This window comes from Penaeus chinensis, chromosome 23 (assembly GCF_019202785.1).
Source record: "Penaeus chinensis breed Huanghai No. 1 chromosome 23, ASM1920278v2, whole genome shotgun sequence".
Taxonomy (NCBI): Eukaryota; Metazoa; Arthropoda; class Malacostraca; order Decapoda; family Penaeidae; genus Penaeus; species Penaeus chinensis.
In genome coordinates this window covers 17,995,862-18,012,336 of record NC_061841.1, presented here as the reverse complement: position 1 = coordinate 18,012,336, position 16,475 = coordinate 17,995,862, and the positions used below count along the sequence as shown (strand labels likewise).

The 16,475-nt window shown below is 34.1% G+C and overlaps 1 protein-coding gene across 2 annotated transcripts in view; it reads right to left on the bottom strand.

Moving 5' to 3' along the window:
• LOC125037402 (bifunctional coenzyme A synthase-like) overlaps positions 1–5,560 on the bottom strand; it is a 6,648-nt gene extending 1,088 nt beyond the window's left edge. Inside the window, exons 1-3 of one of the 2 annotated variants that reach the window (XM_047630543.1) lie at positions 5,519–5,560; positions 2,336–2,404; positions 1–975 (exon numbers count right to left, since the gene is read on the bottom strand). The exon at positions 1–975 is cut by the window's left edge and continues 330 nt beyond it. In XM_047630543.1, coding sequence (XP_047486499.1) covers positions 1–975; positions 2,336–2,404 — 1,044 coding nt within the window. In that variant the 5' untranslated portion in view covers positions 5,519–5,560. Of the gene's footprint in view, positions 976–2,335; positions 2,405–5,222; positions 5,412–5,518 lie in introns of those variants that run through there. The other variant, XM_047630542.1, reaches the window with a different exon arrangement.
• Between the last annotated feature and the right edge of the window lie 10,915 nt (positions 5,561–16,475).

Genomic DNA, 16,475 nt, shown 5'->3' with positions numbered 1-16,475 from the left:
TGCAACACTGGATTTACCACTCGCAGAACCTCCAGTTAGGCCAATGACATGCGGATGGCTTGGAATATCAAGATTTGGGGTCAACGGCCGAATGACAGTTCCAAGGAGCCTCATCCTTTGTGAACTAGAACTAACCTTTCCCTCTTCTTCAGCTGATTTCCGATCCTTGTCTTCCACCAAGCTGATGATATAACCCTCTAAAGGTTTTAGTTCACTTTCTTTACGTGCGCTGTTGATGATGTCTATACCCTTTTTGGTTTCCTCGCTCACCACAATCATATCCATGTCGGGATCCCATCTGGTGGGTCCCATTGGATCTGTGATCTCAACAATATGGTAATCAAGCGTAGGGTCTAAATCTGTCACAAGTTCTTTCACAGCCTCAATTCTATCTTGGCACGGAGCTATCAACTCTGACAAAGTTTTGTTCTTGAGAAGTGGTCCTTCAGCTATGCCGGCCGTAAACTTCCTGCTACATCGCAGGAGGCCTTCTGCAAGGAGGATCTTGTGTCCAGCATGGATGTGATCAAACGTCCCTCCCACGACTACACTTTCAAAAACTTTATTGGCAGCTGCGTTAACATCTCTATCTGCAGCCACAGCCTCGTCCAATTCCTCTGGTCCACTGCAAGGTCCTTTGCACAGAAACACCAATTTGTCCTTGTTACCGAGAAGGTAGTTTTCATACCTCTGCTTCAGGTCCAACAGTTCAGTCTCCTCTCCCATCTGGTCAAGAAGCACTAGGTCAACTTTGGCATTTACTTTCTGTGGAACATCAGATAGGTGCTTGAAGCCTGCCATGAGAACGCGGACCTCCATGCCTCGGCACTGTGACGAAGACTCTGAATAAATAGTGGTGATGAGACGGCTGTATAAAGAGAGGCGCTGCGGTAATTCTGGTGACCTTTTTCTTGCAAGTGGATCCAGATGGATGTAAAGGGTTTTGTTGACATGCTGAGATGCAGCTTTCAGAGTCTGTAACAGGGTAAAACTACAATTAGAAATCTCAGACAAGGAATGAGTTTCAGATGTATATAAATAATGCAATACTGGAAAGAGAATAAATTTACCAGCTTCCTAAAATAAATGTATATTTCTGCACATTCAACTTCAGCTAATTTTAGATCTGGAGCAAATACTACAAAATAACATGACTCAACAATTACACAACTTACTCAACAAAATCTCTAAAAGAAATTACAAAATTAATAACTGCTCCTCTCAACTCTCTTCCCTTATACACAAATTTACACAATCTTTATAATGTGCATCATAATTGCTTGGTAAATTTACTACACCTGTATATTACCTAGTAAAGGATGGTAATTTCAACCTAACACTCTTATGATTCCTTTTTCAAATACTTTTTCGTGGCTTTAACCCATTGCCGAAAGGCATGGCATGTACTTACATGCCGTGCCTACTGTGAGCTTACTTGTTTAATTGTTTTTACACATAGATAGCTACACTTGTACTAAGTCACCAATGAGCCAATTACAAGTGCAGGCAGTCTCGCCCATTCACACTTTTCATTGATTTACGGAAATATTTTACACCATCTTATTTTGCTGTTGCTAATGTTTATAACATTACAATAATTATAATGTTTATAATAAAAATAACTCCATCGATATTCATAGCACCAGCAAAAAATATGTTGTTCCAGCCAATTCAAGGAAAGGTGAAATCAGGTAAGGTCACAAGATCTACTAATTGACTCCTTTGTGGCTAAGCACTAGCAAAGCATTTTCCCCTTTTTTTTATTAATTTTCCCCAGAGGCAATGGGTTAATCTCAGTCAAAGTAAAGATTCACACACAAGAGAATATATTGTACCTAATTTAACTTTAAAAAATCTCAAGAACACCTTTTTACTGAAGATTATATGTTAACCAGTATTTTTTTTTTTTTTTTTTTTTTTTTTTACTGCATATATTTTGTTGTTTTCTGTTCTTTGTTATTTGAAGCTCCTCTTTAAATATAAGATATATCAGTACACTAAAATGTCTACATAGTGTTTCATCTCTTTTCTTTTTTCAAATACATAATTCTTATTTACATACACAAACTACTAATTCTTTCTTCAGTCTCACATACATAGTCAAGCAGATTAACAAATCATTCATAACAGCAAGCAATGGGAAAAACAACAACAATAAAGTTAGATAGCATAATGTTATTATGTGAAAATTTACATAATAACATTATGAAAAATAAAAAAGTGAAATATTTAAAAGAACATAACAGAAGGATGACACAAAACAGTGCTCTTACAACCTCAAAAAGAAGAGAAAAAAAGAGTGCTAACAAATCTAATAAAGGCCTCAAAGAATTACCTGCGATAATCTTGGGATAATTTTCCGCACCGGCTGTGTCAGGATAAGCAACCCTGTCATGGAACTCATCTGGAAGGCAAGAACATACAGTATGTAAAAAAAAATTGAGGGCTATCAAAGAAGACCTTCATTTGAGAGAGAGAGAGAGAGAGAGAGAGAGAGAGAGAGAGAGAGAGAGAGAGAGAGAGAGAGAGAGAGAGAGAGAGAGAGAGAGAGAGAGATGGAGGGAGAGGGAGAGGGAGAGGGAGAAGGAAAGGGAGAAGGAAAGGGAGAGGGAGGGAGAGGGAGAAGGAAAGGGAGAGGGAGGGAGAGGGAGAGGGAGAGGGAGAGAGAGAGAGAGAGAGAGAGAGAGAGAGAGAGAGAGAGAGAGAGAGAGAGAGAGAGAGAGAGAGAGAGAGAGAGATGGAGGGAGAGGGAGAGGGAGAGGGAGAAGGAAAGGGAGAAGGAAAGGGAGAGGGAGGGAGAGGGAGAAGGAAAGGGAGAGGGAGGGAGAGGGAGAGGGAGAGAGAGAGAGAGAGAGAGAGAGAGAGAGAGAGAGAGAGAGAGAGAGAGAGAGAGAGAGAGAGAGAGAGAGAGAGAGAGAGAGAGAGAGAGGGAGAGGGAGAGGGAAAGGGAGAGGGAAGGGGAAAGGGAGAGAGAGAGGGAGGAGGGAGAGGGAGAGAGAGAGAGGAGAGAAAGAGAGAGAGGAGAGGGGGAGAGGGAGAGGGAGAGGGAGAGGGAGAGGGAGAGGGAGAGGGAGAGGGAGAGGGAGAGGGAGAGGGAGAGGGAGAGGGAGAGAGAGAGAGAGAGAGGGAGAGAGAGAGAGAGAGAGAGAGAGAAGAGAGAGAGAGAGAGAGAGAGAGAGAGAGAGAGAGAGAGAGAGGAGAGAGAGATGGAGGGAGAGGGAGAAGGAAAGGGAGAGGGAAAGGGAAAGGGAAAGGGAAAGGGAAAGGGAAAGGGAAAGGGAAAGGGAAAGGGAAAGGGAAAGGGAGAGGGAGAGGGAGAGGGAGAGGGAGAGGGAGAGGGAGAGGGAGAGGGAGAGGGAGAGTGAAGGAGGAGGGAGAAGGAGAGAAGGAGAGAAGGAGAGAAGGAGAGAAGGAGAGAGGGAGAGAGGGAGAGAGGGAGTAGGAGAGAGAGGAGAGAATGAGAGAGAGAATGAGAGAGGAGAGAATGAGACAGAGAATGAGAGAGGGAGAGAGAGAAGGAGAAAAGGAGAAAGGAAGAGAGAGAAGGAGAGAGGAAGAGTAGTAATGGGAGACGAAGAGAGAGGAAGAGGAGTGATGGGAGACAAAGAGAGAGAGAATACTTTAAATATCTTAATTATAGTAGTTGTAATTTGTTCCATAAAACAGCAGGAAAAATCAAATATGTTATTTTTCTTGCATATATTTGATATTCCAACTAATATTTTTATTAACAAAAATAAATAGATATACAAAAGACATCTGCACATTCACCAGCGAGAATGGCCATGCCTGTTGGTGCTCCGGCAGAGGCTAATAAAGCTCCACCGCATATATTCTTCCAATATAGTGTTTTACTATGGTAGAGATCTGTTGGCCTTTGTTGGGGCATGAAGCATGGAGGCCAAGGCTCTTCATAATGGCTAAGTGTTAAGAGGATTATATCAATAAAGTCCCATTTGAAAGCTAATGTGGATAGTTTCTAAACATATACCCAAAAGTGTCACATTACAAATAATTACCATTGACATAAATTTCAATGTCAAGCCTTGGCATAATTTTCTTTTCATAAAATAAAGAATACAAACTGGGAATACACTCATTCATAAATTAAATATTATTATAATTAAACTAAAATTGCAAGAGACCTATAAAACTTTCAGGTACCGAGACAGCAGCCAATCTAATATCGCTTTATAATTCTTGACAGCAAAGGACAGCATCCACGCGACATAATGCGTCCTACAAACTCCGTGGCCCCTGCCCCTTCGGCCCTCCTGCGAAGGCCAACCAATCTCCGCCACATACATCTGGCAAGGAGGAACTAAAACTGACTTGCTATTTAATGGCAAGTCAAAGGAGATTCCACGAAATCCGTCGTGCTTGAATATATATGATGGAGGATTGTCACCATTTTGCCGGAGAGATAAGGTTATGAGGCCCTCGCAAAGTAGGTGTAACTTAGCCTCTTCTGTAAGCTGCGTTAATCTTACTTTCACATTCTAAAGCTAGTAGTGTGCTTTCATGTGCAACTTAGCAGCAAAGTCTTGGTCTTTCTCTATCCGTACAGTCCTCATTTCATAGTTAATTTGTCGATTAATATGACAAGCATGTAAACGCACTACTTTGTGATAATTAACTAATAGACAGCAAATGCTAGCCTTTCACTTATCACTTCTTGTCTTAAATATTCACGGTGTAATTTGATTGACCTGCTGTAGTTTTCCACTGCAAATTATATAATTAAAAGAAATTGTTTTCGAAGAAGCCCAACGGATTTGCCTCGAAACCCCCACTAGGAAAAGAGAGAGAAAAGAGAGAGAAAAGAGAGAGAAAAGAGATAATAGAGAGAGAAGAGAGAGAAGAGAGAAAAGAGAGAGAAAAGAGAGAGAAAAGAGAGAGAAGAGAGAGAAGAGAGATAAGAGAGAGAAAAGAGAGAGAAAAGAAAGAGAGCTCGGACCAGCCACTTCCTCGACGGGAAACTGTCGCTGGAAAAAGTAATTAGAGGTCGCTACCCTGCTGGCTCTGACGGGAAAATTCACCTCCACATACGCCCTGCCTAGAGAGCGACAGCTAATTGAACCTTAACCTCTACTTGCCCTTGTTAAGTGGTTCCCGAAATCTGAAAACCAACTGTGGCCTTAAACCTACTTCTGCAGATAATTCTTTCGTGAATAAAAGCGATTTTCAATGTCTTCTACATGGACATTAACTCGTAGCTTTACCTTGGTGTATCCCTGATCAGAAGCGAGAGAGTGTGATAAGAATCCCGAGCGCCGTTTCCTCCAAAGTCCATTAAACAGAAAACAAAACAAAACAGAACAATCACCATGACAATAATCCGAGTTTTTATTTTATTTACTCGCTCTAACAACCCTCATCTGTCCTTCTAGACAACATACTGTATCAGCTCCTGATTCTGATTTAAGCCGTGATATATCGGGAACAACTCTAACTTGATGATATTATCGAAATGCTTTGCTGATTCACAAAATAGAGACGCAAACGTGAAAGAACTTACGGCGTTTCTTTTTAAGTTTTGTTTATGTCCCGCACTCTTGGCCGTTTTCTTTGATGGTGCGGTTGTTACAGAAAACGGCTTAGATTTTAGGGAGTAACTTTTTTTTTTTTTTTTTTTCTTTACTTTTCTTTATTGTATTTCTCTCCCCCTCTTTCTATCTGTCTGTCTATCTATTTTTACCAGAGAAACCTCATTACGCTGAAAGGTGAAGTCAGTACACCTGCGACAGCTTGCAGAATAGCGTGTGAATAGTAATTAAATAGAAAACTAAGGCCAATTGAATAGTTTTTTTCAATTCTTAAGAGGTAGGAAGGAACTTTTTTTCATTAATTTTCATTGAGTACTTTTATTTTCCTCATTATACCAGCATTTTTGTTTTAATTATTATTTTTGTTGTTGATCTTAATGTTTGCATCGTTTTTATCATTATCATAATCATTATTGTTAGTACTATCATTATCATTCTTATTATTGTTAGTACTATCATTATCATTCTTATTATTGTTATTATTAATGCAAACACCATTATTTTTAGTATCTTTGCTATCATTATGATCATTATAATTATTGTTGTTGTTGTTATTTTCATTATTATCATTATTATTATTATTATAATTATTATTATTATTATTATCACCATCATCATTATTATTATTATTATTATTATTATCATTACTATTACTATTACTATTATCATTATTGTTCTTCTCATTATTATTATTGTTATTATTGTTCTCATTATCATTATTTTATCGCTATCGCTATTATTACTGATATTATCAACATTCTCTCTCTATCTCTATCTATCTATCTCTGGTTCATAGCTATCTCTTTCTGTCCATTTATCTATCTACCAATAAGTCACTCTTTTACACTTTTCTCTTTTCTGTTCTTCATTTAATATTTTATACCATGACAGCCATTTTGCTTTAGTTAAATATTTAAAAACTTAATTTTTACTATTCTGAGTATTTTTTTTTTTTTTTTTTTTTTTTTTTTTTTTTTTTTTTTAATCAAACCGGAGCACTGAGGCTTTGTGTCGGGATGTACACGTCAATGAAATTTTATTTCTGTCCGATTGCAATACCGATTTACATATACATTTTTTTTTTTTTTTTTTTTAATTATTAGGAATATTAGTATACTTATCCCCACGACATCGAAAGTAAAATGAAAAGGACTGGGGAATCGAACCCCAGTCCCCCCGCCTCGAAGGCAGGTGTTTAACTCATTGAGCCATCTTGGATATTTATATGCTTGCTGTTTAGGGTTATTATGGTGCGTGCTTGCGTGTGCGTGTGCGTTCATTTCTGTGTGTGTGGCGCATACGGACATATTAATTTTCAATGGCAAAACACTGCGATAAAAGATAACAATGGCTAAATAGATAGGTAAACAATAAAAGATGAGAGAGAGAGAGAATGAGAGAAACAGACAGAGATAAATTTTCTAGAACCAGTTCTCCAAATCTCGTTTTCTTAAAATATAATAAACCTATTCGTATAAAAAGGAATTGTTCTTTTGAATATGAATTATCATTTCTATTAACATGTTTTGCAAAAGAAGGAATATTAGCTTGTGGAATTGGTATGTGAAAAAGAAAACTAAATCAGGAAATGCATATTTGTCTTGAAATAAGGTGAAATCCTACGTAGATTGATTTCTTAAAGAAAAGTTCCAAAGTGCATTTTAGAAATACACTTACGTAACAGAGAACACGAGAGGTAGACATAACATTGCATTTGGAACCGTTGTCTTTGAGTTCATTCTATTTTTCGTTTTTTTTTTTTTTTTTTTTTTTTTTGCTAGCTCCTATTCAACTTTTTCTTTCTTTTATCATCACTATTGTTATTTTATTTAGAGCTTATCTTCTCTTTCTCTCTCTCTCACTCTCTCTCTTTCTCTTGCTCTCTCTCTCACTCTCTCTCATGCATTTACCCCCCCCCCCCCCTTAACATTAGAGATATAGGTATTTCATTTTAAGTTTTGTACATCTCTCTAGGCCGTTTTCTTCATTATAGAAAACGACTGTGATTTTGTGGAGTAACTTTTGTATTTTTTTCTTTCCTTTAATTTCTTTAATGTACGCTGTCATATGTATGTGTGATTTTTGGCAGTTTTTACGGAAGGTCATAGGCTCTAGTATTTTCCCTAACAGGCAAAAAGTCTTGGAGAGAGGGAAATAGGTCTACCCATATAAAGAGTTATTTGTGCTCTCTTGCTCTCTCTCTCTCTCTCTCTCTCTCTCTCTCTCTCTCTCTCTCTCTCTCTCTCTCTCTCTTTCTCTCTCTCTCTCTCTCTCTCTCTCTCTCTGCAAAGACTGCAGCTTATTAATTCCGAATAACAAATTAATAAAATTCAAGATGACTTAATGCGTTAAACACCTGCTTCCGATTCCGTGGCCATAAATACAGAAATTGAATTACAATTTCATAGTATTGTAAATCATCAAACTTAAAAATGTGTAGATCCCGACAGATGAGAAGCCTCGGTGTTTGCGGTTTGATGAAATTTGACTGTAAATGTTAAGAATTAGACTTTTTAAGGTTTAACTTAATAACATATGCTGCCAGTGTGAAAATATTGGTGAATATCTAATAGACAACGAAAAGTGAGAGCGATAATAAGAGGGAGATAGATAGATATGCAAAGACAGAGATAGATAAATACCTAAACATAGAAAAATATTTGGAATATGTGTTTTGCCGTTCGGACATATATCTACACATGCCTCACGCACACATTTTTTGAATAAACACTACCTCCACCTCCCCCATCAACTTTATCTTCCTATATTCCTCTATCTCTCAATGTAGCGAAACAATTTATCTCATCTTATAAAATCTCAAGACAGTAAAAATGCTTGAAAAGGACTGAGCTACCACACACTGTCTATTTGGAGATTTCTCCCTCTTGTCTCCATCTTCTTTTGCATCTCTCATACACACCCAAACACGTACGCAGGTTATTAATCCCAATTACCCTTTACTTAAATATTCAAGATGGCTCAATGAGTTAAACACCTGCCTTCGAGGCGGGGGGACTGGGGTTCGATTCCCCAGTCCTTTTCATTTCATTTTCGGTTTCATCGTGATGGACAGATTAGTATTCCTAAAATGCCGACAAAAAGAATGAAAATCAGTATCGTCGTCAAACAGAATTCAAAACTCTCGACGTGCACATCCCGACACACGAAAAGCCCTTCTGGGAAAGACCTCAGATCGTCAAATTTAAAATCTTAGCCTCAGTGTTTAGTCAAAACTTGTCCGTAAAAAGGAAATATTAAACTTTTTTTTTAAACTATACTCAGTCAAACCGTTTTCGGTTTGATCATTTTTTACCGAAAATAAGAAAGATTAGGCATTTTAAAATGGAACTTAATCAAACCGACAACCAATGTGTAAAATATTAAATGAAGTGCACAAGTAGAGTGAGTGAGAGAGTGACTGATTGGGAGAGATATATAAAGGAACAGAAATATAGACATATAACCTGAGATAAACATGATAATAATGATAATAATAATAATAATGATAATAATAATGATAATAATAATGATAATAATAATGACAATAATAATGACAATAATAATAATAATAATAATAATAATCATGATAATAGTAATAATAATAATAATTATAATAATGATAATAATCATGATAATAATAGTAATAATGATGATGATGATAATAATGATAATAATAATAATAATAGTAATGATAATAATAATGATAATGAAGATAATAATAATGGCAAAATACACTCTTTCTCTCATTCTTTGCCTCTCTCATCCCCCTCTATCTGTCTGTCTGTTTGTCTCACTCTCCTTATCTACTTTTCTATCCATCTATCCGCGTATAAATTTCTACCTAAAACATAAGATATTAAGACTGAGATCTTAAACTTATTTCGCTTTCCGAGAATGGCTTCTCATAAGTCGGGCTATAAACGTAATGAATTTTGAATTCTGTTTGATTACAATACTAATTTTAGTTTTCATCCTTTGTTGTCTTGTTAGGGATATTGTTATATTTACGACCACAGAATCGAAAATAAAACTAAAAGGACTGGGGAATCGAACCCCAGTCCCCCCGCCTCGGAGGCAGGTGTTTAACTCATTGAGCCATCTTGAATATTTCATTACATAGTATTTGGCATTAATAAGCTGCATGCGGGCCTTTCTGCGTGCGTGTTCGTGTGCGTATGAAAAATGCAAAAGATGAAGACAAGAGGGGGAAATCTCCTAACAGACAGTGTGTGGCAGCTCAATCTTGCTTTTTTCAAACATTATTACTGTCTTGGGATTTTATAAGATGAGATAGATTGTATCGCTGCAAAAATAAAATTCAGAAATTAAATATTTTCCTTCTAATAACCTCAGTGTTTCCTGTTTGAGAAGTTTTCATTGTAAACAGGAAAATTAGAATTATATGATTCAGACCTGTTGCCAGTGTGTATAATATTAAAAACAGATTGCTGGAGACAAAGGTGGATGAAGAGAGAGATGGAGGACTAAAGGAAGAGAAAGTTGAAAGGGGGGTGGGGGGTAGTGTAATGGCAAAACATACATTCCAAATATCTATCCCTGTTTAGGTATTTATCTATCTCTGTCCTTACATATATATCTATCTACTTATTCTAGCTCTAACTTTCTCGTTGTCTTTAAGATATTCACCAACATTTTCACACTAGCAGCATATATTATTAGGGGAAACCCTAGAAAGTCGAATTCTTAACATTTACAGTAAAATTTGATCAAACCGCAAACACCGAGGTTTCTCATCTGTCGGGATCTACACATTTTTAAGTTTATTTCAACTACTGTTAGAATTGTTAATTAGATTTCTGTATTTATGGCCACGAAATCGGAGGCAGGTGTTTAACTCATTAATTCATATTGAATATTCATTAATGTTATTCTGAATTAATAAGCTGCAGACTTTGCAGGGAGAGAGATAGAGAGAGAGAGAGAGAGAGCAAGAGAGCACAAATATATATTTATATGGGCAGGCCTATTTCCATCTCTCCAAGACTTTTTGTCTGTTAGAGAAAACACTAGAGCCTATGACCTTCCGTAAAAACATAAATTCATATATACATATGACAGCATACATTTAAGAAATTAAAGGAAAGAAAATAATACAAAAGTTACTCCACAATACCACAGTCGTTTTCTATAATGAAGAAAACGACTGTGATTTTGTGGAGTAACTTTATGAGGCCATCTTGAATATTTATAAAAATGCTGTTCAGGGTTATTATGCTGCGTGCTTGCGTGTGCGTTCTTTTCTGAGTGTATGTGTGTCTGTGGCACATAAGTACATATTAATTTTCAATGGCAAAACTCCGCGATAAAAGATAATGGCTAAACAGATAAGTAAACAATAAATTATGAGAGAGAGAGAGGAAGAGAATGAGAAAAACAGACAGACAAACCGAAAGACATTTTCTAGACCCAAATCTCCAAATCTCGTTTTCTTAAAGCATAGTAGACTTCCAATTTCATTTCTAAAAAGCATATCTCCTTTGCAGTCAAAAAGGAAATAAATATCTGCCCAACGTTTCCTAACTCTCAGTGTGGAGAAATGACATGCCTCTCATTTTTGTGCTTGGTGCCCCAGAATCTGATCAGCAGAGAGCTTGTTTCAGTTAAGCTTTCTTCACTACCTCTTGAGGCATTGGCCTGAATTTCCAGTCAGTGACATCGGGATATTTCAGAGATACACCGAAAAGCTGTGTGTCAGTTCCAACGACAAGCATGAGAGGAGAGTGGCTTTCATGTAGACTGTGACTTCTATTGAGTTCCAGGTTTTTTATACGCTTTACGTGAGGGTTCTTCTTATTCATATCAAAACGAATTATTCCTTTGTATATGAATTATCATTTCTATTAATATGGGAAACGCATATATGTCTTGAAATAAGGTGAAATCCTACGTAGATTGAATTTTTGAAGAAAAGTTCCAAAGTGTCTTCATCCATCTTTGTCTCCAGCAATCTGTTTAATATTCTACACACTGGCAACAGGTCTGAATCATATAATTCTAATTTTCCTGTTTACAATGAAAACTTCTCAAACAGGAAACACTGAGGTTATCAGAAGGAAAATAGTTAATTTCTGAATTCAATTTTTATTGCAGCGATACAATTTATCTCATCTTATAAAATCCCAAGACAGTAATAATGTGTGATAAAAGCAAGATTGAGCTGCCACACACTGTCTGTTTGGAGATTTCCCCCTCTTATCTTCGTCTTCCTTTGCATCTCTCATACGCACACGAACACGCACGCAGAAAGGCACGCACGCAGATTATTAACGCCAAATACTGTGCAATGAAATATTCAAGATGGCTCAATGAGTTAAACACCTGCCTCCGAGGCGGGGGGATTGGGGTTCGATTCCCCAGTCCTTTTAGTTTTACTTTCGATTCTGTGGTAGTAAATATAGCAATATTCCTAACAATGAAACAAAAAAAGGATGAATAATAAAATCAGTATTGTAGTCAAACATAATTCAGAATTCATGACGTGTGCAGTCCGACATATGAGAAGCCATTCTGGAGCGAAATCAGTTCAAGATCTCAGTCTTAATATCTTATGTTTTAGATAGAAATTTATACGCGGATAGAAAGATAGATAAGGAGAGTGAGACAGATAGAGGGGGATGAGAGAGGCAAAGAATGAGAGAAAGAGTGTATTTTGCCATTATTATTATCTTCATTATCATTATTATTATTATTATCTTCATTATTATTATTATTATCTTCATTATCATTATTATTATTATCTTCATTATTATTATTATTATCTTCATTATCATTATTATTATTATTATCTTCATTATCATTATTATTATTATTATCTTCATTATCATTATTATTATTATTATCTTCATTATCATTATTATTATTATTATTCTCTTCATTATCATTATTATTTTTATTATTATTATTATCATTATCATTATTATTATTATCATTATCATCATCATTATTATCATTTCTATCATTATCATTGTCATTATTATTATCATTATTATTATAATTTGTGTCATTATTATTATCGTTATTATTATCATTTTTATCATTATTATTATCATTATTATCATTATTATTATCATTATTATCATTATTATTATCATTATTATTATCATTATTATCATCATTATTATCATCATTATTATCATCATTATTATCATCATTATTATCATCATTATTATTATCATTATTATTAACACTATTATGTTTATCTTAGGTTATATATCTATATTTCTGTCCCTTTATATATCTCCCAATCAGTCATTATCTCACTCACTCTCCTTGAGTACTTCATTTAACATTTTTTACAATGGTTGTCGGTTTGATTGAGTTAAATTTTAAAACGTTTAATCTTTCTTATTTTCGGTAAAATTTTATCAAACCGGAAACGTTTTGATTGAGTATAGTATCAAAAAGCTTAAAATTTGAAACCGAAAATAAAATGAAAAGGACTGGGGAATCGAACCCCAGTCCCCCCGCCTCGAAGGCAGGTGTTTAACTCATTGAGCCATCTTGAATATTTTATAAATGGTAATTAGAATTAATAAGCTGCGTGCGTGTTCGGGTGTGTATGAGATGCAAAAGAAGATGGAGACAAGAGGGGGAAATCTCCTAATAGACAGTGTGTGGCAGCTCAGTCTTTTTCTAGCATTTTTACTGTCTTGAGATTTTATAAGATGAGAAAAATTGTTTTGCTACATTGAAAATAAAATTCAGAGATGAACTATTTCCCTTCTAATAACCTTAGTGTATACGTTTTGAGAAGGCAGGTGTTTAACTCATTGAGCCATCTTGGATACTTATATGTTTGCTGTTTAGGATTATTATGCTGCGTGCTTGCGTGTGCGTGAAAATCCTTGCGTAATAGAGAACACGAGAGGCAGACTCGTCACTCTTGTCATTCTATTTAGAGCTTAACTTCTTCTTTTTCTCTCTCTCTCACGCATTTACCCCCCCCCCCCCCCCTTTAACATTAGAGATATAGGTATTTCATTTTAAGTTTTGTACATCACTCTAGGCCGTTTTCTTTGATAGTGTGGTCATTATAGAAAACGGCTTGAAGTTTGTGGAGTAGCTTTTGTATTTTTTTCTTTCTTTCTCTTTAATGTATGCTGTCATATGTATATGTGATTTCTTGGCAGTTTTTTTACGTAAGGTCATAAACTCTTGTATTTTCTCTGACAGGCAAAAAGTCTTGGAATTATTATTTTTGTTGTTGATCTTAATGTTTGTATTGTTTTTATCATTATCATAATTATTGTTAGTACTATCATTATCATTCTTATTGTTGTTATTATTAATGCAAACATCATTATTTTTAGTATCTTTACTATCATTATGATCATTATCATTATTGTTGTTGTTGTTGTTATTTTCATTATTATCATAATTATTATTATCAATATTATTATTATTATTATTATTATTATTATTTTCATCATCATCATTATTATTATTAATATTATTATTATCATTACTATTACTATTACTATTATCATTATTGTTCTTCTCATTATTATTATTGTTATTATTGTTCTTCTCATTATCATTATTTTATCGTTATCGCTATTATTACTGATATTATCAACATTCTCTCTCTATCTCTATCTATCTATCTCTGGGTCACAGCTATCTCTTTCTGTCCATTTATCTATCTACCAATAAGTCACTCTTTTACACTTTTCTCTTTTCTGTTCTTCATTTAATATTTTATACCATGACAGCCATTTTACTTTAGTTAAATATTTAAAAACTTAATTTTTACTATTCTGAGTATTTTTTTTTTTTTTTTTTTTTTTTTTAATCAAACCGGAGACACTGAGGCTGTGTGTCGAGATGTACACGTCAATTAAGTTTTATTTCCGTTCGACTGCAATACCGATTTTCATATACATTTTTTTTTTTTTTTTGAATTATTGGGAATATTGATATATTTAACCCCACGACATCGTAAGTAAAATTAAAAGGATAACATTAATGAATAAGAGGTAAATAGATAGATATGCAAAGACAGAGATAGATAATAATAATGATAATAATAATGATAATAATAATGATAATAATAATGATAATAATAATGATAATAATAATGATAATAATAATGATGATAATAATGATAATAATAATGATAATAATAATGATAATAATAATGATAATAATAATGATAATAATAATGATAATAATAATGATAATAATCAATAATAATGATAATGATAATGATAATGATAATGATAATGATGATAATAATGATAATAATAATGATAATAATAATTATACACGCAAGTGTATTTCTAAAATGCACTTTGGAACTTTTCTTCAAAAAATCAATCTACGTAGGATTTCACCTTATTTCAAGACAAATATGTATTTCCTGATTTAGTTTTCTTTTTCACATACCAATTCCACAAGCTAATATTCCTTCTTTTGCAAAACATATTAATAGAAATGATAATTCATATACAAACAATTCCTTTTTGATATGAATAAGTCTATTATATTTTAAGAAAACGAGATTTGGAGAACTGTTTCTGGAAAATGTCTCTCTGTCTGTTTTTCTCATTCTCTCTCTCTCTCTTTCTCTCATCTTTTATTGTTTACTTATCTGTTTATCCATTAATATCTTTTATCGCGGTATTTTACCATATAAAATGAATATGTACTTATGCGCCACACACACACACACACACACACACACACACACACACACACACAAATGAACGCACACGCAAGCACGCATGATAATAAGCCTGAACATCATACTCATATATATTCAAGATGGCTCAATGAGTTAAACACCTGCTTCCGAGGCGGGGGGACTGGGGTTCGATTCCTCAGTCCTTTTCATTTTACTTTCGATGTCGTGGGGATAAATATACCAATATTCCCAATAATTAAAAAAAAAAAAAATGTATATGAAAATCGGTATTGCAGTCGAACGGAAATAAAACTTAATTGACGTGTACATCTCGACACACAGCCTCAGTGTCTCCGGTTTGATAAAAAAAAAAAAAAAAAAAAAAAAATACTCAGAATAGTAAAAACTGTTTTTAAATATCTAACTAAAGCAAAATGGCTGTCATGGTATAAAATATTAAATGAAGAACAGAAAAGAGAAAAGTGTAAAAGAGTGACTTATTGGTAGATAGATAAATGGACAGAAAGAGATAGCTATGACCCAGAGATAGATAGATAGAGATAGAGAGAGAATGTTGATAATATCAGTAATAATAGCGATAGCGATAAAATAATGATAATGAGAAGAACAATAATGGTAATAGTAATAGTAATAGTAATGATAATAATAATATTAATAATAATAATAATGATGACGATAATAATAATAATAATAATAATATTGATAATAATAATAATGATAATAATGAAAATAACAACAACAACAACAATAATGATAATGATCATAATGATAGTAAAGATACTAAAAATAATGATGTTTGCATTAATAATAACAACAACAAGAATTATAATGATAGTACTAACAATAATTATGATAATGATAGTACTAAAAAATAATATTGATAATGATAGTACTAACAATAATTATGATAATGATAGTACTAACAATAATTATGATAATGATAGTACTAACAATAATTATGATAATGATAAAAACGATACAAACATTAAGATCAACAACAAGAATAATGATTCCAAGACTTTTTGCCTGTCAGAGAAAATACTAGAGTCTATGACCTTCCGTAAAAAAACTGCCAAGAAATCACATATACATATGACAGCATACATTAAAGAGAAAGAAAGAAAAAAAATACAAAAGCTACTCCACAAAGTCCAAGCCGTTTTCTATAATGACCGCACTATCAAAGAAAACGGCCTAGAGTGATGTACAAAACTTAAAATGAAATGCCTAAATCTCTAATGTTAAGTGGGGGGGGAGGTAAATGC